This window comes from Pseudorca crassidens, chromosome 14 (genome assembly GCF_039906515.1).
Source record: "Pseudorca crassidens isolate mPseCra1 chromosome 14, mPseCra1.hap1, whole genome shotgun sequence".
Taxonomy (NCBI): domain Eukaryota; kingdom Metazoa; phylum Chordata; class Mammalia; order Artiodactyla; family Delphinidae; genus Pseudorca; species Pseudorca crassidens.
The window spans coordinates 91,036,176-91,063,153 of NC_090309.1; the positions used below are offsets into that span (position 1 = coordinate 91,036,176).

The 26,978-nt window shown below is 54.0% G+C and overlaps 1 protein-coding gene across 3 annotated transcripts in view; it reads right to left on the reverse strand.

Annotated features, from left to right (window-relative positions):
* Positions 1–26,515, reverse strand: part of TPO (thyroid peroxidase) — a 32,427-nt gene extending 5,912 nt beyond the window's left edge. For 2 of the 3 annotated variants that reach the window (XM_067703824.1, XM_067703825.1), the window contains exons 1-11: positions 26,287–26,515; positions 21,036–21,120; positions 17,396–17,565; positions 14,812–14,944; positions 10,962–11,091; positions 9,298–9,504; positions 7,693–8,208; positions 3,394–3,646; positions 2,684–2,854; positions 1,143–1,380; positions 421–629 (exon numbers count right to left, since the gene is read on the reverse strand). In XM_067703824.1, the coding sequence (XP_067559925.1) occupies positions 421–629; positions 1,143–1,380; positions 2,684–2,854; positions 3,394–3,646; positions 7,693–8,208; positions 9,298–9,504; positions 10,962–11,091; positions 14,812–14,944; positions 17,396–17,565; positions 21,036–21,120; positions 26,287–26,380 (2,206 nt within the window). In that variant the 5' untranslated portion in view covers positions 26,381–26,515. The remainder of the gene's footprint in view (positions 1–420; positions 630–1,142; positions 1,381–2,683; positions 2,855–3,393; positions 3,647–7,692; positions 8,209–9,297; positions 9,505–10,961; positions 11,092–14,811; positions 14,945–17,395; positions 17,566–21,035; positions 21,121–26,286) is intronic. The other variant, XM_067703826.1, reaches the window with a different exon arrangement.
* Between the last annotated feature and the right edge of the window lie 463 nt (positions 26,516–26,978).

The window sequence follows — 26,978 nt, forward strand, 5'->3', positions numbered from 1 at the left end:
GTCACGCCTCTAACCCTTCCCCATGTATCGGCTGTGACCAAGCTTCCCCACCCACCACGACGAGACCGCTTTAATTGAGGGTGGCCACGGTCCTCGCTGCACAAGGCAGGCTGGATCTCAGCCCCTCTCCTCTTCTGACCCCAGGGGAGCTCACCGTCGGCCAACCCTCCCGAGGCTGGGACCCGAGACACAGTTGCTCTGCTGGCAGGTGCAGGCCAGTGTGGTCCCCAGGAGGGGCCGAGGGGGGCTTCGCCTCAGACCTGCGCCTTCCCCGCCGAGGAGGTCGCGCCCAGGACCCAGCAGGGCGGGAGGCTCTTTCCTTCCCCCGAGAGGATTTGAAGCAGCTTCTCTCAGAAGCTGTGACCCCCGGGAGACCCTGTCCTTGACCCTGTAGGAGAGACGCTGCCGGTTCGCGGCTACCTGGAGGCGGGGCCTCCCTCCACGCGCCCAGGTTCATCCCCGGGATGCTGTCGCACGACTCGAACTCCTGGGGCCACGTCCCGACCCGGAAGGCATCGCGTGGCACGCGGGAGAGGCCGGTGTTGTCGCAGATGACGCGGGACAGAGAGTGCCGGCCCAGCTCCTGCCTCTGGGCTTCCGTGAACACCGCCTGGTTCTCCCACCAGAACCTCCAGGAGGACAGACGTGAGGACATGTGAGAGCCCAGTCCCTGCCACGCCGACCACTCCTGCCCACCCTCTGTGCCCACGCCATGCGGCACCGGAGGCCGGGCGCGGCCAGGGAAGGAGAGCGGCCCGGACGGCGCCGGGAGGACCGTTCTTTCCATTTAGGGACCCAGTTAACCTGCTCAGCTGCACTGATTTTCCCTGGGTGCAGAGCTGCCTCTACGACAGGAGTGACGAGGACAGAACCCCGCCTTCAGGAGGGCTCTGCGCCTGCCCTGCAGGACGTGCCCTGAGGCCCCCGCCCCGCAGGCTCTCCTCTGGCCCGTCGCCAGGGGAATTCAGCTTCTGGGAAACTGTCTCACTTTCCTCCCAAGAGGCTGCATCGCTGGCAAAGCCCACAGCTGCTGACCCGAAGGCCACAGCGCGCTCCTCTCACCACATAAAGCCCCGCTTCCAGCGCGGGAACGCTGTTAGCACCGAACAGCCCCTGCGTCCCCGCCTATCCCGGGCACCTACCGGTCCCCGTCCCTCAGGTTCCTCATTTGCTTTCCGATGATGCAGGCAAACAGCGGGCCGGTCCGCGCCCCGGGGAGGACTCTCTCGGCTAAGCCCCCGAGCCACACGTCCACGTTAGCCGGGTGCCCGTACAGGTCCAGGATCTTGTCGGCCACGCTCCCGTGGCTGGTGGCGGCTCTCAGGTCGGCCCGGGTCTCCAGCCTGGACAAGCCGCAGAATTCCCGCCACTCATTGTAACCTGTGTGGGGAGAGGGCCGAGGCCGCCCTACTCGGGATCCGGACGTTCCCCACCCGCCCCGCCAGCTGTGGGCCATCGAGACCTGGGGCTCTGACCACAGGGTCCCCGCCTCAAATCCACCTTGCCGCCCCACGGCCTGCAGACTTCCCTGTCGGAATATTCCAGCACGGGCGGCAGGGCCTTGTGGAGAGTTTGCTCACAAACCAGCCAGGCAGCGTGCGTGGGGACCAGGCTGAACCCTACACACCCGAGTGCGTCACACTTTTACCCACTTCTCGTCTCTGCTGAGCAGTGAGGCCAGCGCTCACCTGCCGTATCCACGTTCCCACGGGAGCGGCCGGAGCACAGGCGCCAGCACCCCTCCTTCCACACAGGCACACATACGCACAGGCACACACATGCACAGCCACACATGCACAGCCACACACGCACACACACAGGCACACACACGCACATCCACACACACACACACACAGGCACACAGACACACACAGGCACACACACAGGCACACACATGCACAGCCACACACATGCACAGACACAGGCACACACAGGCACACAGACACACACATGCACAGCCACACACACAGACACACAAACATACGGATGCACAGACATACAGACACACGCACAGACACACACACGAACAGACACACAGACGTACAGACACACAGACATACAGACACGCACATACAGACCACACACACACACATACACACACACAGGCAGAGCCATGGAAAGGACCACGTCTGTGTGACTCTGGGCTGCAGCTCCCTCCTGGTCTCCGGCTTGCTGGACCGCTGGTCCCCCATCCTCCCCCTCCGCGTCCCACTGCTCTCGGGGCCCGCCTCCTCCAGACCTCCAACCCTCCTCATGGCGCGTGAGCCCTCGCCTTACGCGCCATCTGGGTCTGACCAGAAGCTCGCCAAGGCTCCCCGTCATTTCCTCTCTGGTTATGTGCTCTGCCACCCGCGGTCCTTTTGGCAAGACTGGGTCTCGTTTTATGCCCGGGGCCTCAGACACAGCAGACCCCCGACGGAAGTGCCGCGTGGACACAAGGAAACGCATCGCGCCCGGGCCAGCTCCCCGCAGGGCGCTGAGGCAGCGGGACACAGAAATCTGGGGGTGGGGGCTGGCGCTCAGACTAAACAGAGCTAGAGGAGAGGATCCCTTATTTCCAGTTAGAACGCGAGGGTACAGAGGCTTTCAAAGCCGTTTCTCAGACGTTGGCAGTAGGTCCGAGATACGTTAGAACGGCAGCTCATCCGGCAGCTCCCGCAGGAAAGGAACCGGGAGGGCCCACCTGGCAGGCCGTGGTCCCGGCCCCTCTGCAGGTTGATGGATGCCAGGTCCAGGGTCCCCGAGTCCGACAGCACAAAGAGCCTCTCTGTCAGCTCCTCGTTCATCAGCTGGTCTTGCACCTGCAGCTTGGCTGGTGTCGCCAGCAGGCCCCTCATGATGGGGTCCACACCACCTGGAAACAGCACAGAGGAGGGACGCGCTTTCTCAGGTGAGTCTCGGGGAAACAGAACAGATCGTAAACTATGCTGGTTCTGAACAAAAGCCTCCCATAATCTCAGGAATTCACCTCCAGGGCTTCCCAAGTTTCCTGGGCCCTTAGGGTGCTGCCTCGTGGTGGATTCGCCCCATCAGAGCCCCAGCGGGCCGGGCCGTGACGTGTGTCTGAAGGAAACCAGGATGGAGCCTCAGGGGCGGAGGTTTGTGCTGGTTTTTCAGCAGCAGAAACGTCACAGTTGAAGGAGGTGTTTGCTGGGTCTACAGCCTAGACCAGTGAACAAGCCCCAGCCTGGCTGAGGGACCCCGGGGCCGTCCCTGGGAGTTCTGGAGACTCAGAAACCCCAGCGAAAGCGTCTGATGAACAGGATCACTTTTCAGACCTCTGTGGATGCATTTATATTCTCCACGCCCGCTGCTGACCCGAGCACCTCCGGCCAGCGGGCAGGTGACCGCACACCCGGCTCCCCCTCCCAAGCGTGGCCCAGGGATGCGCACCTTCCTCAAGGAGCCGCCAGGGCCGGAAGAAGGCATCCCGCAGCGGCAGGAGCCCCAGGCGCTCCTGGAAGCGGGCGTCCAGCCGCCGCACCAGCGGGTGCACTGTGGCGTGTCCAAAGCGGAAGGCGGCCGTGGAGAACACGTTGGACACCGTAGGGTCCACGGCGGGGTCGTATCCCCTGTAGGGGCCCACGTGCTGCCCGAAGGCCTCGGGGCCCAGGATTTTGGGGACGTAATCCCGCAGGGTGATGATCTGCGGAGAAAGGAGAGTGGGTGGGGGCCGGGGCAGCGGAGCCCCTGGCTGGATGCAGGCTCACAGTCAGAGCGATGCCGGGTTGGGGGGCTTCTTCCCGCACAGGCCTGGGGCAGCTGCACCTCCAGAGCTGTCACTGGGGGTCTTGTCACCTGGGGGCACAGGGCAGCAGGGGAGCAGGTGCAGGAACACCCCCTGTTCCAAAGAAAGTCCTGAGCTCTCGGCTTCTACGGGGCTGTACAGGGCACGTCAGAGATGCCCCCAGACACCCTCCAGGCCAGGCCAGGCCACGGAAAGTGAGGGGGACCCTCAGTGCATGAAGACGAACCAAGGAGGCTGCTGCCCCCTGCACTCGTTCAGAAACATGACAAGGTTTCTGTCCAGCAATCAGCCCCCTTCACTCCCACTTCACCCACGAGCCCCCCGTTAACACCACGACCTAAAGCAAAACTCAGAATCTAGTCCCTTCGCTGGGTCTGGGCATCAGAGGCTGAAGATTTGGACCAAGGTGAGCTGCAACCCCATATCCCCCCTTCTCAGCTACGTGACTCTGGGAGGCTGACCTCTCTGAACCTGTTTCCTCTGCTGGAGAAACCTCTTCCTTTGAGTTTTTGTGAGAATAAAAAATATACATGGGTTTATATGTATTAGACACATGGTATTATCTATAGACGTTCTATAGAGCACATGGATATATTAGATACTGTATGGCTTTATACGTAGCAGACATATGGTATCATATAGAGACATTATACGGAGAAGATGCATATATTGTATATGGTGTATACATCCATGCACGGATAACCACCTGTCCCCAGGTTTAAAGGACATGATACACAACCTAAAGCTCATACACGGTCGGAATGGCTTCCACGCATTAAAATGTAAGCAGGGGCCGAGATCCCTGTGTTATTCCTTTTTTCCCTTCTGAATTGTCTGGTATTTAAGAGAATATTTGGGCCCATAAGCCACATCTAAATGAGGAATATAAACCAGTAGGAAAGATTCTATCCTAGAGGGAAAGGTCTTACATTTCAGCTTATGAGTGTAGGAAGGGAACGTGTACCATTCTCAGAAACAACATGAAGGTGACAACAGAGCCTCTGCGTCCTTGTGGGCCATCCCTTCCAAACGACGGAGTGTGTCTTCTAAGTGCACAAGCCAGACTTCCCAGGCCAGCGGAGGCTGCGGCCTCCAGGTGAAGGGCCCACGGAGCCCCTCGCACCGCTGCGTGCCGTCCCCGCCGAGACCCGGACTGACTGGAGCAGGGGCCTGGCACGTGCCCGACTGGCATTCGGGAAGAGTTAGGACGTGATCACACAGAAGCCGCCACCACCTCAGATGCTGCAGCTTTTCCCACCACCGGTCGGGGCTGCAGCCGTGCCTTCTCCCCACCCCGCGAGGGGACACAGCAGCGACTTCCACTCCCACCAGTGCTCGGCTCTGATTCCTTCTGCCCCCAGCAGACGGGAGATCCTCTCTCTTCTCCGCCAGGGACGCGAGACAGCTTCACGCTCAACTGGAAACTGTTTAGTGGTGGCGCCTCCCCGCTCCCTAACTCAGGCTCCACTTGTGATCCCGGAGGACGCAGAGCCTGCCGTCACAGGCTGGCAAGGCTCCCCTCGCCCCCGAAGCAGCTGCTTCAGAGAGCGGAGGGCGCCCTGCAGTCCACCCCACACATCATCCCTGCTCGACCTTGGAGCACAGCCCCCATCACCAGTCTCTCGCAATCTGATCTGAAATGTAACTGGAGGCGATTTTGCCAAAAAGCCTGGATCTCTCCCCAGGGCGAGGGCTGCAGCACTGCTTCACTCTGGTCGGCAGGGCTCTAACCCTCCTTTGGAATTGCCAGGACGATGCTGAAACCCTCGTAGCGGTTCCTCACCCGCCGCGTGCGCTGGGACAGTCACGGTCCAGCGAAGCACTTCTCCCTGCCCCTCCCTGCCGCTTCTCAGGGCCGCGGCCGTACTTATTATCTCACTATTCGAGAAGCACAGGAAGCACATGACGCTATTTCCAGGCCAGCAGGGGTTCTCAGAATTCTCGAATGCAAGCACCTCTAACGTACGAGTCTAGGGCCGCGTGCACCCAGATAACCACCCTGCCTTCCCCGCTGCAGGGGCACACAGTGGTCACGGAGCCTTTTCTCCGGGAGGGTCCACGTGGATCTGAGATCCAGCCACTCAGCTCAGGCCCCGGTGCCGACTGGGCTCTTGTGCGTTTAAAGAAAGTTTAAGGGAAATCCTGGCTCTCGGGCAGACAGCAGGGCAGGACTCCCGGGATTGTCCCTGGGATCTGGTCTTCGCTCCTGAATTCACATTGTGAAGCACCTCTTAGAGTCAGGCTGGGTCCAGGTGCCCGGAAGCCATTAAACAATAGGGAATCTCTGTCTCCCTGGAGCTTACATTCAGGGGAGCGGCACAGAGGGAACCAAAACAAAGCATAGCTGGGGTGGTGACGGCAAGCCAGAAAGAGGCATGATCCCGGGACTTATTTCACCAGTGAGCCTGCTGAGGGGGAAGGACGGCTCGGAAGTGGGGACATCATCCTAACGCTTCCTGACTGGCCAGGCCACTCTGTTCAAGGGGGTCCGGTGAGGGCTGACGGATGAGGTCCTTGATTGTCACTGAAAGCCATCGCAAGATTCCTGGCCACGCTGCACTCAAATCCCCCTTCACAGGTTCCTGTGCCTTTCCTTCTTTATTTTATCTCCTGTGTGTTCACATCTGTCAGCTCGTTTACACCAAGCTACAGTGTTCATCCGGGCAGCAGGCAGACTATTTGTGTATCAGATGCCCGGTTTAGAGTCTACCTGTCTACGTACCGTGCCGTGCAAACACGCGTGCACAGACACACACACACACACATACACACACACACACACACACACTCTCTCCACAAGCCCACTCATCCAGGGCCGGGCATGCAAACACGCGTGCACAGACACACACACACACACACACACACACACACACTCTCCACAAGCCCACTCATCCAGGGCCGGGCATGCAAACACGCGTGCACAGACACACACACACACACACACACACACACTCCACAAGCCCACTCATCCAGGGCCGGGGCTCACCCAAAGCACCCTGGTATTAAAACACTGACGTCCTTCCTCAGCAGAGGAATCACAAGCCCCCAGCTGCTGCCCAGCCTCTCCTGGACCACGTCCAAGTCCCCCAACCCACCAACATCTATGGGGGGGCGCCAGGCACAGCAGGGCTCTGTAGTCTCTGCTCTAACTCCTGGGTGGCTGGGCCACAGTGGACCAAAGGTGGGCAAGGGACAGGCAGTGCCTGGGGATGGCCCATCCCGTCATGTGGTCCCTGTGAGAACTCGGACAAGACCCAACTTCCTCCTTTGTAAAACAGGACTTACAGGGTCACTGAGGGGATACAGGGATGCTCTCAAGGGCCTGCTGTAGCGCCCAGATCAGAGACGCATGACTAGCAACCACTGGTTTAAAACAAGGCACTCCACCTTCATAACAGCCCTGTGAGACCAGCGGACTTAGTAAGGTTATTTGATGGACGTAAGGAATTTTTCCAACTTCGCTCCATTATAATTGGCCAACTTGACACTCCACCCAGTATCCTCTGAGTCAAGATGAAAAATATCATAATAAATCCTTACTTTAACGTGCTAATTTGCAGATCTCATACAGACTGTGTTTCTTTTCATTCTCTCCAAAATATCAAAATACCAAAATCACTGGTGGACACCCATCTGAAAGGGTCGCCATGAGGACTACATGAGTTAGAACCCTCAGAGCGCTTAGAACGGTCTGGATATCCGGGGAAGGCCGGAGGAGCCCTGCCTGTTACTACTGCGGTCAGCCTCCTGGTGGGATAATCGCCGCCAGCCCCTGAGCAGACGAGCAGCTCCCACGGGACCGCCAGGGACCCAGGGCTTCAGACGGGAGCGAGGTTAATCTCGACGCAGGGCGTCCACCCACAAGGCTCTGAGCGCCCAGGCGGGGGGCCCACCAGACCCCCGCACCCACCCTCGCGGGGCGCCCGTGAGGCCCCTGCACGCACCTGGTGCAGGGCGCCCACCACCTTGCGCGCCTCCTGGTAGGCCGTGTCCGCGCTCCAGTGCGCATTGAGGGCCTTGAGCGCGGCGGCCAGGCGGTTGTGCTCGCGCAGCCACAGCGTGTGCAGGGCCGCCAGGGCGGGGACCTCGCTGGCGCGGCCGTCCCCGGCCAGGAAGCAGGGCGCGCGGGCCCCGGGGGCGCCGGGCCGGGACGCGCAGGCCGGGGGCGCGGGCGGCGGCGCGAAGGGCAGGAAGGCGCGGCCGGCGTCCCGGTAGCGCGCGTTGACGAGCAGCAGCCCCTCGGCGCTGGTCCAGTTCCGCAGCCGCTGCTCGGAGGCCGGGGAGCTGCCGTACACAGTGGACGCGTCCAGGAACGAGGTCAGCCCGTTCATCTGCTGGCGCGGGTTCGCCCAGGACACGTTGCCGAAGAAGGCGCCTTGGGTCCCGGAGCCGCAGGTGGGTGACGAGCGGTAAAAGGGCAGACAGGTGGCGCCCGCGGCCGGCGAGGCGTTGGCCTGGAGCTGCGGGAAGGGCACGGCGGGTCAGCTGGGGTCCTGGGCCCCCTCCTCGGAGACGCTAGGCGCCCCGGGGCGCCCACCTCCCTCCAGCGCCCCAGGGGTCCCGTCCGCTCTTCCGCGGGCAGCCCTTCTCCTTCCGGGGTCTCGGCGATTAGACTGGTCGGAATTGCCTTTGCTCTGACTCACGCGGCCGTGTGGTGGCGCCCACTTCCCCCGGCCCCCCAGGTCTTCCTTTTGGTGTGTTCTGCCTCGCCTGGGGGCCACCTCTGCGGACGCCAGGGGTACCCCGCCTGCTGGGTCTCCTTGGCCCGCCAGGAAGCCCCTCCTCCGGCCTGTCCGGCCTTCCTAGCTCAGGGCGCCACATGCGGAATCCTGGCTGCTCCGCCAAGGTTTCTGGAACAAACGTGAGTGAAGACCCCAGCCCCAAGCAGCCTCTGCTCCTAGGTGGAAAGTGCCCCTTGCCAGCCTCGGAGACATTTTCTTAGGAAAAGTAATTAAAAGCCCTGCCTGTATGTCTCTTGCGTTGCAGGTCGGAGGGAGAACCAGAGCAATATTAACAGACAACAGCTCTGCAGAGTCTCCGTCGGAAGCCCACGGCGCCTGCTCCGAATCTAGCGGTTGTGTCCCCAGTGGCTTGCCGGTGGGCACGCGCGTGCGGCCGGGGTTCAGGCCAGAGCGCGTTCTCTGCTTCGCTGTTTGTGGCAGCGGAACAGCAGCAAAACTGGAGGCGACTCCAGTGCTCATCAGTGAGGAAATCGGGTTAACAGGTCAAAACGCAAACGCGGTGGGATAGGGAGGGTCATGAAACCCAGCCTCTGTCCTTTTAATGAGACAGAAGTGTAAGAACTATTGCCAAGTGACCCAGACCAGGTTCAGGACGTGCGCACAGTAGGACACAAAAACTGTAAGGTATAAGCACACACACACGTAATCTTATACACATATATGTGCAGACAACGTCTGGCAGGAAACACAGGAAACTCATAATGGCTGTTGCCCCCTGGGGACAGGACCGGAAGTGACTTGTGTCTGAGCTCTGAAGGCAGCACCTCTTAGTTTCATAGTAAAAATGAGGACGTTTAAAAATTCTACCTGTATGGGAAAACACGGGCTTCGGTTCTCACAGGTCCGCTGGCAGTCGGCCCCGCCCCCGAAGGCAGCGTGGCTGGCGCTCTGTGGCGTGAAGGCCAGGTCGTGGTCAGTGTACTGTCCCCACGCCATCAGGAGGTCAGAGTACTGGGCGTCCTCCGTCACAGCCTCGTTGGAAACGTGGATGACCTGCCTGCTCACCTCCCGGACCTGGGCGGACAGACCAGCTGTCACGTGTGGGAGGCCGTCCTGCGGGGCCGGGGGAAGCAGACCCCTGGGGTGCGGTTAGGCCGGGGGCTCAGGGCTCCACGCTCATTCACAGGACGCTGGCGCTCCTGGGGCAGGCTGGGGTCCCTGGGGGCCCCCCGGCTCTCCTCCCCGACGTGCACGGGTGGTGATTTAGGGCCGAGTCGTAGTTTCCTCACTTGTAAATAAACATAAAAATGCTGACCTCTGGGGACTGTCGTGGGGGTTACACTGAGTCATCTAGCGATTAGTGCCATTTAATGCTGGGCCTAGAGGGGCAGAGCCCTGAGCCCGAAGCTTGTTCCCAGGCCTTGAGGCCCGGTGGCCTTTGCCTGGCCTGAGTCAGAATTGCTTGGGATCGGTGACTTTCTCCTTTCCACTTTTTTGTTTCTGAACCAGGACGTGCCCGTCCCACCATTGCATTTTGGGGGCAGGCTTGCTTTCTGGTTTCATAGGCCCCAAAAGAGGGGAGTTTTGCCCCCCGAGGGGTCACACCCAGAGCTTCCCCATCCCTGATTCAGATTATTCAAAGGATGAGATTTGGGGGTCTGAAAATGGTGAGATTTAGATCAGGTTTGGGATTTTGAGTTGATGCTGTGGCGGGCTGAGACTTTGGGGGGCCTTGGGATGGGGGTACATGCAGTTTGCGTGTGGAATGGATATGACTTCTGGGGTCAGAGGGGGACTGGTAGGCAGGGTGATGGCCCCTGCAGATGTCCATTCCCCCATCCCTGGAGCCTGTGAATACATCACATGGCAAAGGGGACTTGGCAGACGTGGTCACTTTAAGGACCTCGAGATGGGGGTGAGCCTGGATTCCCAGGGGGTCAGGTCTAACCACATGGGTCCTTAGACTCTGAGACCTTCCTTGACTCAGGAGAGATGTAACTTCAGGGAAGAGGCGCAGAGAGACGCAGCCTTGCTGGCTCCGGGAGGGGGGATAAGCTGAGGAATGTGGGTGGCTGCCCCCTGGTTTATTCACTGAAGCAAGCAGTCGAATTGGGGACAAATGATGCATTTTTGGACCCAGGTGCTCAGTAGATCAGGTATGAGTTTGGTTGGCAAAGGATTTGCCTCTGGGAGTAGGTAGCAGTTATCATCTTTGCCACTTAAATGAGTGAATTAACCAATTATAAGCGTCTTTGAACATGTCTAGTCTTGTACCTATTTGTAAAGAGCGTAAAGCTGGATGAAGGTTAACTCTGTGTTGCTCCACTCGCTGGCTGAGTGGCTCTCATCTGTCAGGGCCAAGTGTCCGAGCCGTAAGGGGAGGAGCCCTTCTCCACCCCACAGGGGCCGGGAGGCCCATCATATAAGCGCCCGCCCAGGGGCCGGCCCGACTGAGCGAGGTCTCATCAAAGCCTGGCTCCCTCCAAGGTGAGCGGAGGTTCGCTCCGTTCTGGGAAACCAGCGGCACTCACCGGGGGCAGGGGGAACCCGTTGTACAGGAAGTGTGGGTTCCAGCCTCTGGGTTCGCTGATGCCGTCTTCGTAGGCGGGGGGCAGCCACCTGGCCAGGGCTGTGTTGGCGGCTCCCCACCTAGGGTGGTCTCTGTGGAGACAGCGGGGCTCCGTGTTTGAGTCGAGGAGGGACGAAGCAGCAGGGCCGATGCAGTGAACTGTCCCCAGGGACACAGTGGAGCCGGCGCCCCTGGGGTGATTGTAGAGGGTGAAGCCTTCTGTCCAGTGGGGACCACGTGCCCCCGTGGTGCTGAGATGCTTCCCGGGCTGTGAGGGCGCAGGTGGTCTCGAGGGAGCTGACTCCCAAAGCCCGCATGCACGTGCCCTCCCTCCTCAGCACCTGAACCTGGGGCGTCCTGCCCATCCGTGTGTCTCCCACCTTTGCTGCCCAGATTCCCTGCTTTTCCTCTGAAGGCTGCATCTCACTCGGGAGCTCACCATGGGCACCTCCCTGGGGCTCCAGACAGAGTCACACCTGAAACCCTACCGTGCTGAACATGCTCCCGTCAAAACTCCTACAACCACCTGGGCAGGATGCCCTTTCCTGTCACCTGTATTTACCTTTAGGACAAAGTTTCTGCTAGAAAGTGGAATCTTTGGAACTTGCTGAAATGTCCTAAATTCAGAAGTGAGATGGTTGTATTAATACATTTGTTTGAATCAAAAATAAGTCAAGCTTTTTCTGAGAGAAAGTATCAACAAGTCTCACTTGGTTCAGGGATTTGACAGTGAGCATGGACTCGGCCAATTAAGGTAAATGGGAATGTTTTCCATAAACAGACTGATCTGCAGTTTCATTCTTTATATTTTGACGAAAATATAAAGTGCATCTGATGAGGCAAAGTTGTGTCTAACGACATTCTGATTACAGACTACTCACAGTGGCCTCTCCCGTTGCGGAGCGCAGGCTCCGGACGCGCAGGCTCAGCGGCCATGGCTCAGGGGCCCAGCCGCTCCGCGGCATGTGGGATCCTCCCGGACCGGGGCACGAACCCACATCCCCTGCATCGGCAGGCGGACTCCCAACCACTGCGCCACCAGGGAAGCCCTCCAGACTACTTTTGAGCATGACTTTTGAGTCATGCAGGTGCCTCTAAGTCAAAGGGACCAGTACCAATAGGAACCAGTGTGTCCCAGAAACGTTTCCAGCAATGAGGAAATGAGAGACAAACGATTGGTAACTAGTCCTTGTGAAAATCACATGTGAGTAGTAAATATATACGTATGTGATCACGCATGTAAATGTATAAAATAAGTACGTGACTAGGTAACATTTAGAAAATACAAGAATAAAACGCCTAGAGAGAATACGTAAAAGCAAAGGACTACGTGAAAGGAGAAAAGAAAATACTTTAATCGTAAAATAACCTACATTTAGAAGAAAACCATCAGACAAATTAGAATGGAAATGTTAGTTCAAAGACAAAAGAATAAAAGGGGAATTTTGTGTTAGATAAAAATTTGTTCTGTTTTTAAAAAATGGATTATTTGGGTACAAAATTGTTGTGGTGTCCAAGGCCCCTCGGCCTTTATCAACACATCCCTATGGCAATAATAGCCATGGGGGTGTTTGTCTGGTGGTTGCAGAATCTTCCAGAAAGAAAGGAGTGAGGCTGGAGTTTGCAGGTGGACAGGAGACAACTTTGCTGGGTTCTTTGAGGTCACGTGGCAAAAGCATTTGAATTGGAAAAGATTGGGATCTAGGCTTTCTAATATTCTTCCCCGCATCTGATGTGTAGACACAACATTTAGGGAGTGAAGTCTACAAGAATCATGGCAAGCTACAGGATTTTTAAAACTTTTAAAGTATTTGTAAATGTAAATAGTGAAGAATTAGTTGCTTTGTTTTGACACTAAATTATTTTGTACCATTGGAGACACCACGTCCGCCCACCATTCTTGTATAAATGGGGCTGGTTTGGATGCTCTGTCCAGAAGCAAAGGAACCACGGGCTGCCGAGAACCGTCTAAGCTCTTGTTTGAGGCGAGAGCCCACAGTTCAGGCAGGGACACCCCGGGGTCCCTGACGCTGGAGAAGAGGGACTCTGTGGCTCACTCCCAGCCCTGCCGCTGTGTCCAGGGGCCACTCAGGAATGATGAGCAGCAGTAGGTGGTGATGGTTACTTTTGCACGTCTGAAGGGACAGTAAGTGGGGATCATTCTAGTTTTAATACTCCGTTGGTCCCCAGCGCAACCAAAGGGGCTTAATTTGCAAAACCATATGGGACAGTAATGCATTTAATCAGCTGCAGTAAGTCAGCTTTAACACGGAGTTCTGATCTGTTTCAGTTGGCCTGTCTTTATTGAAGTTCCATAAAGTGAAGCTCTTTCACTCAATTGAGAATAATGAGAATGCTGATTTAACTGCTCAGGGGACTGGGTTTGTTTGTTTGTTTGTTTGTGGTTTTTTTCTGATTGACGGTCATGTTTCAGCAGCTCCCGGGACATCACATGGTTTCTGTGACCGTCTCACCCTCTGGTCGGGTCAGAGCCCAGCCTGCTCGGCAGGACCCAGGGACACCATGTGGGGACCTCGCAGCCACCAGGCGGGGCCCCCTCCAGGCTTCCGGCATCGCTCTCCGATGCTGCTAGGCCGGAGCAGAATAACCGCGGCGGCCCCAGAGGTCAGCTTTCACCAGCACGTGCTTCCTTTAGTAGATCTGGGTTGACGACCACATTGGAAATGGTCGCAAGGCTGACGACAAGCAGGTGACACGTCTCTGGAGGAGAGTTTCACAAGGGAGCCAGGTGTCTGCTCCCCCCGCGGCTCCACGTCACTGGGATTTGTTTGAAACACCAGCTGCTGTCTCTCAGACACCAGGCAGCTGAAAATCTGCTCTGGGGGCTATTTTTATAACAAGTGGATGCGTGAACATTTGAGGTTGGAGTGGGCAGGTTTTGAACTAGCAAGTCTGAGCCTGCAGAGAGAATCGGCCACCTTGGGGCCGATACTCAGCGGCCCTTGTGCCTCATTTATAAAACAGTTAGCGAGGCTTCAGGGTGGTATCACTTGAGTTTTCTGAGCAGGTATGCTATGTTTGGGGCAGAAAAAAAGTATGAAGTCCCTGCTGGTCCTTTGGATCTAGTTGCTGTAAATACTGTGACACAAGATTCAGTCGTCATCACGGAAGGAAAGAAAGGGACTCGGCCTCCACCCACAGTTCCCTGGAAGGTGCGTCCCCCAGAGCCCGTCAGCAGGGGGCGTTGGCTGCCCCCTCCTCAGCGGGCGGTGGGGTGACAGCAGAGAGCGGAGCCGGGAGGGGCGCCATGGGCAGAGGAGACCCCTGACCCTGGTCCTGCCGTCCATGACCCCACATCCACCTGCAAGTACAGTTTCCCCAGAACACGGCACATGGGGCCCTGGGGGTGCCGGGGGCCCAGAGGTGGTTGGGGTCACCTGGAATGTTTGGGGGTTGCCAGAACGGACTGACCTTCTGGAAAGAGCGATCAGAGTATGAGACGGCCTGAGTCCGTGGCTGAGAGTGGGCAGCAAATACACAGAAAAAGAAATGGAAGAAAGTTGGGATGACCTCAGGGACACCTGAAGTTTATGATTACCATCGCTGGTAAAAGTGGTACCTGGTTGCCAGGGAGCTGAAGACTTTAAAATCTGTGTCTTATTAAAGATACACACAGAAGTATTGGAAACATGGGCGTAAGGAAGAGGCTTGACCACTTCTTAATATAATGGAGTCAATATTGTCCACTTTCTTCAATGAAACCTCAAACAATCTATGGGGACTCTGCCCTGATGACGCCTGTCATGTTCCAATACAACTTACAGGTGAGACCGAGGGCACTGAGGAATTACCTGTTGTTGCAGGCGCCCGTGATGAGCCTGTACTTGTTTGCCAGGCAGGTGTTTGGACATCTGGGGGGAAGCATGTAGGGCTGGCATCCGGACAGGTTTGCAATCGTTTTCAGTAGATCTTCTGATAAAACATCTAAGGAACAAACACCAAAGCTTCAGCCCTCGATTGTAATAACAAACCTACCTGACGGGGTAAACGTTCTAATGTGATCGGGATTCCCACAGAAACCTCCTCATTCTTTGCAGGAAGCCCTTCCTTCTCCTTGAAATCAATCCTCTCTCATTTAGCCCCCTCAAGTGTCCTCGTTGCTAGGAATGTGGGGTTTAAAATTTATTTTTGCTTTGCAATCTTTCAGAAAAGCAATTCTGAGAGCTCTGACCCCAGAGGTCAGCACTTCTCGGAGGCGTCCGCAGCCTCGCTCGTGGAATCTCCAGCGTCTGCCGTGCTGCTCGGCCGAGGCTGGGGGCCCACGTCCTGACCTCAGAAGACAGCGGATCCTGGCCTTTATCCTCCCCGCAAACCCTACCTCAGTCAAGTTTCCTAACAGTATCCACGTGTCCATCTACAAAACCCTTCTTTTCACCTTCATGTTGATGTTTGGTTCCTTCTCATAAATTTTTCTAGGTTAGGGCCCCAGGAAACAGTCTCTTATTTTTTGCCATTTTTATTGCTGTTTATTTGACAAATCAAAGCAAGGACCACTTTCTTGTCTGTTGGTAGAGGGAATCACTGGTTACTCTCCAAGATGGTTTGTGTAAATCTTCAAAGATAATGCCATAAAACTGGCCAGATCCCGATGAAATCAAGATAGAAAAACACTGGAAGACACGCATCACGTTTTCAAATTAGAGAGAAACAAAACTAGCTTAATTAATGTTCACTGAACAACCTCTATGGAATGACTGTACGTGGACAGTTAAATGAAGCTTAGACTACAATTTTTATTTAGTCGATAGAGAAATACACATTCCTTAACAAGGTGAGGCTTTGTATCAGGAAACGCTCAAGCACATGCGAGAGTCTAACAGACAAAGTCCATGAAAAGAACCACAATGGGACTTCCCTGGTGGTGCAGTGGTTAAGAATTTACCTGCCAATGCAGGGGACATGGGTTTGAGGCCTGGTCCGGGAAGATCCCACATGCCACGGAGCAACTGAGCCCATTTGCCACAACTACTGAGCCCGTGCGCCACAACTACTGAGCCCGTGTGCCACAACTACTGAGTCCGTGTGCCACAACTACTGAGCCCTTGTGCCTAAAGCCCGTGCTCTGCAACAAGAGAAGCCACCACAATGAGAAGCCCGCGCACCACACCAAAGAGTAGTCCCCGCTCGCCGTAACTAGAGGAAGACTTTGCCCAGCAACGAAGACCCAATGCAGCCATAAATAAATAAATAAATTTATTTAAAAAAAAAGAACCACGATCATAGCTATGTTAATACAAAACCAATGTCAGGAAACATCCCTAGGGGAGGGGTGCCAACATTTGATTGTAGATACTGTTTGGTGACGAACTGATGGGGAAACATTTGGATCCTTTCACTTTTACTAATTCTGAAATTTCTAGATTGGCTATGCTGATAGTGGAAATAATAGAAAACATCCTAGACTATGGGGTTCTGCAGTTCTGCACCACAGCCTGGCCCAAACCCATCAGTCAGATACACCCGCAGACCTGGGCAATGGCCTTGCGACTGTACACCGTGAACCCGAGGCCGGCGGGACCTCTGACTGCAGTCGCTGCTCCCGGAGTCCCAGCTGCACCGAGACAGGACCGCGGACCAACAGTTCTTAGAGACAGTTTTCAGCTGCTTCAATAAAAACATTTCAAATGGATCTTTGGTTGCTATAAAGTTGATGAAACTTAACTTCTAAGTTTAGTATCTGAGAATTCAGGTTAATCCCGATTTAGCTGAGTCTGTCTCATTCTAAAAGCTAAGTAAATCAGCATTAAACTAATCTACAGCTAATTGGGAGGAAAAACTCAGAGACCAAGTAGCTCATGGTACCACACTGAAAAAAGTCTCCATAAGTTCATTAGAAATAATCTTGTTTTTTAATTCCTCATCATTGGACTTAGAAATATGCCTATGATCGAAATCACTTTCACTCAGTATCTTAACATCATCAGAGCCTTTGATGGGATGCAGCTCGCCCCTCGTGTCTGCTGGTTTGCCTGTGGCCAGCCGAGTGGACGGCCAGTGCTCCCAGAGGCCTGAGCAGGACCCTGAGGCAGTTTTCTCAGGAGAAGCGGGGCTGCTGTCCCTGTCTCCCTGTAACACACTGCGTCCCACAGAAGTGAGTTTCCCCAGGTTTTAACCAGGTCGGTCGGGGCCTTGAAAGTATCCCTCAATCATTTCTTACCACAGAGCGGGACACTTAGGTTATCGAGCTGCTTCTCCAAACCCCATCTGAACAGCAGAGAAGCAGTGATTCCCCAGACTAACAAAACCAAGCTACTGAGCCTCTTAAAAACAGCTCATTTGTCCTGTGAACGAGTGGGCATCGCGCCCTGCAGGGACTCCCCTGGCCCCTGCGCAGCCCTGCCCGGCCCTGACCTGCCCCCTCCCCCGGGTGCTCACCTGTGGGCGGCCCAGACGGTGCAGACCCTAGGTGAGCCCTCCTCATTGCCTCCTGCACCGACACCTCCATGATGTCCGCCGCCCGGGACGCCGCGCGGCTGGTGGGCTCAGGGAGTTTGGAAAAAGACAGAAGCTGTGACGGAGAAATGATTTCTCTCTTGTGGAGGTTTCTGGGCACAAAGAGGAGATGTAAAGTCAATTATTCTTTTATGGTGTTTGGTAATTACTTACTAATCAATCACATGCACCTTTACTTAGTACCTGCCCGGCGACAGGCAGGTGGGGATTCAAGGACCCTGTCCACAAGGACCGCGGGATTTGGTGAAGGGATGGGACCCCAGTGTAGACAGTCTTCCAGTGTTGAAAGGTGAGGAGAATGACCGATGTTTGTCTTTTACAAACATGCGTAGCCAACTCATTTGATCCTCATAACAGCTGTGTGAGACCAACCTTCTCATCAAAGTCCAGTTAGTGAGTGGGTTTGCTAACGTTGCCTGTACCTGTCCCATACATTGCCGTGAAAACTAAGTTAAGTTGGTTTCGAACCCTTTTGACAATGGCTCATCTGTGTGTGTGCCGCTGATTCATTCTTCTTGGTCACTTTGTAATATAGTTTAAATTTTTGTTGAGATAAGGTCGTCTCACTTTTTATGTTGACAGTTTTTCTAGCTTATTGTGCAATACTGATTTTTAGTGTTATTTAAGGGTATTTTAAGTGCTAATTAATGTTTCACTGAGAGTATTACTGTGGATAAATAAATTGATTTTGTAACTTGAGAAAACAACCCAGTTAGACATGAGGGTTCCAGCTGATGGATGGGGCTCGGAGAGCCAGCAGCCTGTCCTGGTCCCAGGTCAGATGTGCTGAGGCTGCGACCCTGCTGTGTCCGTGTCAGTCACGCATCTCACGGCACAGCTGAGCAGGTGACGGAGCTGCTGGCGGCGAGAACTGCAAGTCCTGCCGTGGGCGCCCCTCACCCTCCCATCCCTCTGTCCTCTCACGAGGGTCCCCGGCCTTCGGGATTGCAGCATCTCCCACCACAGGGGACCCACCTGCCCACCAGCATTTCAGGGCCCGGGGACCCCTGGAGGGGCAGGACCCAGGTGGCCTGTGCAGGAAGCTGCCGTCACCTGGTGGCCCCTGCAGGGTTGCACCACTGAGGCCCCAGGAGCCCGTGTGAGAACCAGCTCTAAGCCTAACCTGAGAGCCGTGGGGGCAGAGCTCGGGGGCAGGACACCCCCTACCACTGCTGCTTGGGTTTCTGGTTCACAGCCCTGAGGTCTTGGGGAAATGGCCCAGCTGTGCTTCAGTCGTTCTGCCAGCTCTGAGCACGTGGATCCTTCACACGTTTCCCTTGTTACTAACAGCCTGGGATGTGCGGCGCCCACTGAGCGGAGGTGGCGTGCAGGTGCCGGCGGAGCACTGACCCACATTGCCCCACGTCTGCAGTTACTGCTCACCAAAGCGCAGGAGACCAGTGCTGGCGGGCCCATTTTACAGATGAGGAAGGCGGTGCACCAGGATGACAGCCCGTGACTGATGGAGACGGCGTTGAGAATCGAAGATCCTACACACACAGCACGCTAGACACCAGCCAGGGCGCGTAGAGACGTACACGATAGAGAACTTAACGTGGGAGCGTGCTAGGCTTGCCAGCGTGTTTTCCAAAGGTACTGTGAGGCCGTGAACTTTGAGAGGCAGAGCTTTTCCTTACAAGCTCCCACGGGAACGAGGTTCAGAGACCCCGGGCTCCAGGCTCAGAGACGAATGAGGCCATTGCGCAGGGCTGCCCACCCATGCTGGCGTGTGTTTCCACACCCTGGACGCCGCGGGAGATGTGACATTGGCCCCCAAAGACATCCAAGTTCTGACCCTCAGGCCTGTGAGCATGTTCGCTTCTACAGCAAAGGGAGTTAAGTTGCAGGGGGAATCAGGTTGCTACTGTTGATCATAAAAGCGGATCTCATCCTGGATGACCCAGGTGGGCCCAGGGTAGCCGCAGGGGAAGGTGACAGTGGAGGGAGCTCGGGAGATGGATGTGACAGCTCCAAGACGGAGGAGGGGGCCAGTAGCCAAGGGATGTAGGTGGCCTCGGGGACGTGGGAGAGGCAGGAAACACATTTGTTCCTGAAGTTCCAGGAAGAACGTGGTTCTGCTGACACTGTGGTTTTGGGCCCGTGAGGTACGTGTTGGACTTCAACCCGCAGGACGGTAAGGTAATAAATTACGTTGTTGTAGCCACCGAGTTTGTGGTGATCTGTTACGGTGGCAGCGCCCGCGGGCTCTGGTCCTGCAGAGGAAGCCGGGTCTTTCTGGGAGGACAGGAAGCCTGGACTTTATTGGAAGGAGTCCTTAACCGCGCGTCGGACAGTGAACAAAACTCTGTCTTCCAAGGCTGTTGGCTGTGTAGACACCCTTGGAGAGCCGTCTGGAGGGAGGCAGCCAGGGCCCCTTCTCAGGAGAGCTGGTGTATAAGAAAACAGACAGGATCTTCCTGGGCCACCGCGCACCAGCCCCCGGGCCCTTCCCCAGGCTGCGGCGGGCCGGAGCCCCAGGGCAGCAGGCGGGCCTGTGCGGGCCTGGAACTCACCTCCCTGTTTGCTCAGGTCTCAGTGGGGACAGCCTCATTCCCAGGTTTCTACTGTTTTTCTTCTGCTGTTACTAAAATCCACTGTGCAGCACAGTCAGCGAGTAGCCTTTGTTCCAACATTTACATATGAAACGAAGCCCCCAGGCCACAGGCTTTGCAGAAGGTCAGTTCCCCCTCGGGAGAAAGCAGGTCACCTCAGGAGAGGACGGTGCAGCCTTCGCTGCAGGGGGGTCCGAGGAGGCTCAGCGCCTTCTCTCCATAGGGGTTGTCAGTAGCTCTTACCCCTTTTCCTGGATAGTTGATATGATAGTCGTGGACACACTAACAGAGCCAGACTTCAAGAGATTTCTTCTTTCTTTCCCCTTTGGTTGAAGTTTTTATAAAATAAGCAAAACTTAATTGCAGCCAATATGGACAATAGGGCCTTTTTCTGGTGGAATAATAGAAATTTGAAGTAAACCGACCTCTGCCTTGTGATATTTCGTATCTTGAGACCTTAAATAATTATTAGTCAGATTCCAGTAAATTAACACACTTGTGAAGATAAAACCTGCTTTTTAAATTCTTGTGTGTTTGTCGTGTTTGCTTCACGAACATCTAATGTGAGACTATAATATTCCTAATATTGATGTCACTTTTATGTTTAAAATGAAGGTGTTTCTTAATGATTTAAAAGGAACGCGGGGCAGATTTAATTCCTAGGTAAGGTTACAGCTGTGTCGCAGAGCCCGGACGCTGGGGCCGTGCGTCTGGACCCCTCCTGCCCCCTGGGTCTGAGGCCAGTTCTGCAGGAGCCAGGCTCCCTCATCTGTCTTTTGAACCAGGATGTATTGACCCCTGGCTGCATCACTGCCTTTGCTCTGTTCTGCTAGAGAGAGAATTTGAATACGGTTCCTCTCGCTTGTTTGCATGTGAGCCCAGAAACGAGAACAAGCTCACGTGAGTCTCAGCCCCTAATTTGTAAGGTGGAGGACACTGTGAAGAAGACAATGGGCAAATCGCTACGCCCCAGGAGCCGGCGCACCTCCTTCCCACTCCCGGGACGGTACCTTCTCATCGTGGAGTAGACGGCCTCGTCCACCAGCAGCTTGCTCGCCTCCACAATGCCCCTGACTCGACCCTCCTCCGTCTCTCCTACGAACGAAGCATCCCACCGTCAAACGCGAAGTTCACCAACTCCCCGCCACGCGCAGCCGTGTGAGTGATAACCACGCGGCGTCTGGGCCCCTCCTCCGTGGGGTCCTGGGTCCATTTCCCCATCTTACGTGAGTATTGGTTCCTCGCTGGCGGAGACCCTGGGGATGGGGAGGGGAGGGACCCCCCACCATCTTACGCGGGCAGCCCGGCCATTCCTACTTCTCACCTGCCCTGGCCACCTCCAGGGATTCTGAATAACTTCTTTTCTGAGCGTTTTCGTTACCTAAACCAGTGGCATAGAAAGTTCATAATAAAGTTGCCTATTTTAACGTGTGCGTTTAAGAGAAGATAAACTACTCCAATACACCAGCAGTTTGCAGGGAAAAGACCCTTAGTTTTTATTTTAGTTTTTAGTGCATGGCATGTTTAACAAGTTCTGTGGTATGAATGCTTGCGTTTCCCCAGAATTCGTATGTTGACATCCTAGCACTCAATGGAACAGCGTCCGGAGGAGGGGCTCTGGGAGGTGATGAGGTCGTGAGGATGGAGCCCCCATGATGGGGTACCTGCCCTCGTATAAGGAACCCATGAGCTCCCGCCCCTTCCTCCAGGCGAGGACACAGTGAGACGAGCCCGTCTGTGAACCAGGAGGAGGGTCCTCACCAGAATCTGAAGGTGCTGGAGCCTTGATCTGGGACTTCTGCCCTCCAGACTGAGAGAAGCGGAGGTCTATTGTGTATAAGCCCCCCAGTCCATGGTTCTGTGATCGCAGCCCAAATAGACTAAGAAAATAATTTAAGATTCCGTCTTGGGGTTAAAACGTGAGGTTCCAAATGAATATCATAAAGTGGGCAACTCCTTCCAATAATGCACACAGGTAACTTCTCTTACTAAATTACCTTTTGCATAATCAATACTTCATCAAAGGAAATGCATTCATTTCTAAGAATAAATAGAATATCAGAATATTCTTGAACGTTACACATCTAAGTAGAAAGAAAGCTATTTTCAAAATGGTAAATTTCCATATCTTTAGAATTCCATAGGCATAGCGTATTCCAGAAAATACATTAACTTCCTGAGCAAATTTAGGAGGATTAAGTTACCAGATAGCTTTTGTCCTAAAATTTAACGGAAGATTTTGTTGCAAGAAGTAAAGGGACTCGAAACTGTAAGAAAAGTTTGGGGGATTCAGACGGCAGGTTCCCGGGAGGCGGAGACCTTGCCAGAGTCCATCCTGCATCCAGGAGCCCAGCGTGGGGTCTCGCCCCCGGTGGACCCACAAAGGCACCTTGAAGGACGTCGGGTTTCGCCTGCAGCCCCTCAGTGTCCTTCCCCAGCCATCAGCGCACGTTCCACAGCGTGACTCCCTCTGGTCCTTCCTCTGTGCCCCCTGCGCTCCTCCAACCCCGGGCTGGTGGAGGGCACACGGGGCGGAAGTGGCCTCAGCTCGGCCGGGTCCAGGCCACCACAGCCATGGGTTCCTGCCGTGGGGTCTGAAGCACACGGCGGGTGGGCGGCACAGGAAGCGGGCAGAGCGGAGGCGTCAGGGGGACCCCAGAGGGGCCACCAGCCTGGGGCTGCAGAACCCGCAGGAGAGGCCTTTTCAGGGACCCCTGCCCTGGGCTGGGGGGGATTTCACTCAGCTCTCAGGACTGGGAGCCCCAGTTTAAGGCCCTGTGACCTTCATGTACTTCCTTTCGTTTCCGTCCAAACCCTCCGTCCACATTTTCGTTCCTGAGGTCAGCCTGGCCCTGCGTTGGCCGAATGCACTGACCCCCCTGCCTCTTAGGTCTCCTGCAATGAGATCCACTGCTGGCTCTTCGCAGGCACTGGGCAGTATTTGAGAACGGATTCAGTAAAAAGAAAACTGTTTGTCTGTCACCACTGTCTTTGGAATTAACAGTTGCTAGAGAGATCCTTCCTTTTCTTGACGACATTCACATTGTCATTTAAGCGTAATCGATTGTATTTGACTTATTTGACTTATTCTCCAGTATCTTTCCTTCCTATGAAGTAGTTTACCGAGTTCCTAAAGACAGTGTTACAGGCTTGCAGACTATTATCTCTTCAGATATTGCATAAGAAATATAGTTTTGTGCTGAAAATTCCCCATAAAAGTGTAGCTCTCGTCTTGAATTGCCTCCAGTCTCTGCCGGTAGCGGGCGGATGTGACCCGTGTCGTCTCCTCCTCACCGTGTGGGGTGTCAGGCTCATCTCCCTTCCTGGCTCTTCAATCACCTCCTTCAGCTGCTGCTGAGCAGCTACCGGGGCACGGGGTGGCGTCCAGAGACGCAGCATCCGACCGGAGGACCACAGACTGGGAGATCTGGAACCCAACCTCTTCTTTTCAGGTCTGAAAACTAAATCCGAGGGAGTTTCCTGATTCGTCTGATCTGGAGACGTCAGCCTTCTGAAGACGGGTACCACCCGAGGGGGTGTGCTACCCCTAGAAGGTCCCCCCCGAACATGCTCATCTCATATGGAAAGAGCTGGAATTCAGGAAGCCGTTACGCAAGAAAACACTACAGGCCAGAAAGAAGGAAGTCACTTATTTCCAAAGAGTGACTACTAAAATAACAAGGCAAGAGTGCTGGACTCTTCCTCTCTGAGCTGTACTCTCGACTAACTCCGAGGACGTGGTTTTGCTCTGAGCTCTGTGTTTAGTCCTGACTTTAATGATACCTGTTTGCTGAAACCCAATGAACTGGAGTAAGTCTGCCAACTTTCCTTGTGAAACAGATTCACTCATCAGGCTGGCTTCCCAAATCCCCCATCTGCAGCAACGCCTCTGCTGCCTCTTGTTCATTTGCATCTGATTCTCTTGTAACAGCTATGATGTGTTGGAACACACAGATGATTGCACTTAAATCTTGACTTTGCACAAACACAAGAAACGAACCCCAGTCCGTGAGGTGATGAACTCACGTGGTTTCCACGATAAACGCGCTCTTCGGAGCTTTTGCGAGAGGGCTTGAACTCCTGCTGTGCAAACCTGCCTACGGTTCACAAACTGATGTGACACCTAAGGACAGCTGTTCCTGAGTGTTTATCAACCAGGCTCAAACGTGTGTGTTGTTTCCACGTGCAGACCTGGGAGGTGAGGGTGAGCATGGCCACAGCTCCGCCGTCTCTGAGACCCTCGGGACCTCTGCTTTCTAAGCTGTGAACAGGTGACTGGACCCCACTGGCAGGTGGAGATGGACGTCTGTGGTCCAGCCCGGACCTGGTCCTCGTGCCCGGGGCCCCCAGCCGGTTCTGAACAAGCGACAGGGAGCAATCCAGCAGCTTGTGTCACAAAGTCTGTGAACACAAGTGATATAAACCCAAACGCAGACAAAAAGTCTGGTGGGATCGTCATTGAAATTTTGGCTACAGAGAAATGTGACTGATAAAAGTTATGCTTCAAAGAAAGTTCGACACTTCTGTATATAAAATAGATAACCAGCAAAGACCTACTGTATATAACACAGGGAACTATACTCAGTATTTTGTGATAAACTGTAAGGGGAAAGAATCTGAAACAGTATATATGTATGACTAAATCACTTTGCTGTACCTGAAGCTAACACGATATTGTAAATCAGCTATTCTTCAATTATAAATGAATAAATAACTAAATAAAAAAGCAAGTTAACCAGTGCGCAATTATTTTGTTTAAAATGACCATTGGCTTGTCAACTGGGAAAAAAAAAATCATTGTATTAAAGGCTGTAAAAGTGAAACACTGTAATGCAAACACTGTAATTATTTTCTAAATAATTAATTTACAAAGTAAACAAGTAATTAGCCAGCTTCAAAATATTCTAATGAACAATAAATTAGGCTCCAAATTGCAGCATTTTTATCAGATGCTATACTGTGCATTAGTTATATATATACTGAAAGTCTGAGGAAAAAAATAACCTCTTAGAGATGGGGAAACAATAAAAAATTGCTCTAGCAAAGCTGTAGATACCTTTCCCAATTTTTAAAAAATATATGATTTCTAAAACCAAAAAGTCTAGTGAGCAGATAGATTTGTATTCTGTTGAATGGCTTTTACTCATGACCCCTTTGTCACTATGGTTTTGTAGAACGAGGACTGTGGTAAATATCAAATGCAATGACCAGTTCACAAAGCATTTGCTGCATCCCTTTGCTGCGATGGGTTTGCTGGGCTGGGAGGAGGGGGACCACATGGCTGGAGGGGATTTAAATGGAATTGGTTTCTGGTTTTTTCTAGTTCGTATTGTCCAGGCACGATGCACTCAGTACTCTCACTGACACTCGCAAATGGAGCTGTGGTGGAGAATCTTCCGGTTTTCTCCATTTTACATAAGGAGAGTGGCCCAGTCAGTAGTGGGTGGGGACAGGGCCTGACCCCGGCCTCCTCATGGCCATTTCCTTAAGGAGCATACGGGTCTGCAAAGGACTCTGGTGCAACTGCTCATGTGGCCCTGAGGCTCCCGTGTTCAATGAAACTGGAGACTCCGCGGCTCTCAGCAGGAGACACCCTGGGGTGGACGTGGCTGCATGGACTCAGGCCGCCCATCAGGCCTGGAGGGTGATCAAGGGGCCCGGGGCTCGGGGGAGAGGCCAGGGGAGAGAATGTCCAGCCCTGAAGAGACCAGAGGGGCGAGCCTGCCCGGGGGGGCCCGTGTTGCAGAGGCTGGCGATCAGAGAGCGTCCTCGAAACGCCCTCCAACACCCTGCTCCAGTCACGTCCCTCCTCCGTGTTTGGGACCTTTTTTTCCTTTTTTTTTCAAAACAGAAGCAGAGTTTGAGCTGTGATGATTTCAACCACAGCATAGCTATACATTTCTTAACGGAATTTGACATTGTAGCACCCTGATTCCAGAAAATACAGCACAGAAGTGATTTAATGAAAAATGATTTTGTGATACAGGAACAAACAACTACGCCCAAAGAAATGTTTTTCAAATATATGAGTAGGTAAAAATGGAAAATTTCTATTGTGTAATCATAGGAAAATCAGTTATTTTTCAGAAAGAATTGTATTCTAATCCTTCTAAACTCAAGAATTATTGTTCTTTTCTTGGAAAGTGAAAGAGACACTGAAGAGGTCTTACCTGATTCTGGAGAACCCACGATGGTTCCTGTTCTGGTTGCTGGGAGCAATAAGGTTACGATTTCAGAAGACCATAATTTATTGTTACTCACCCCAAAAGAGGTCCTTGTGTCTCAGGATGAAAGAGAAGACAGCTCCGGCACAGGCCACGGCCAGCGTGGTGCCCAGGACGGCACGAGCTCCCATCCTGAAGAGGAATTGAGAGCATCAGGTGGTCAAGGGCACGGCCAGCTGCTCAGTTAGAGTCCCTGCCGACGACCCTCCACGCGCTAGTCCCTGCGAGGCAGCTGCTCTCAGAAGCTTGGGTCTGAGCGCTGGGGGGTTCTGACCCACATGTCTGCGGTGTGGACAGGCCTTACCCGCCCAACTATTTGAAAACAGATCCCTCCTCTTGGGCAGCTGTGGTCACCAGAATAGCTCAGTGACAACCTGTTTTATTTCATGGTGATGCCCTAATGCCGTAAAACTTCTGGGGATAGTTACAGGGAATAAAACAAATCTATTTCCCATAACACATCTCTGTAGAATTTTAAAAAATGAATAATACAAGGAATTCAGCCTTTAGAAAAGAGGTAAATAAAATTTCTAAATGCACATGGGATTTCCTACAACATTCTTTTTCCTGCCTATAAACTGATTTCAGAATTACGGAGCTGTTAAGACAAGGCAAAAATTCCAAATCCATCATTTCCATTTTCCCAGTTCTTCTTCTCCTAGCCTCGGATGTTCTGCTGCTATCTTGGGGCCACGAACTTTGTTAAACGGGGTGGGGCTGACAGGGCAT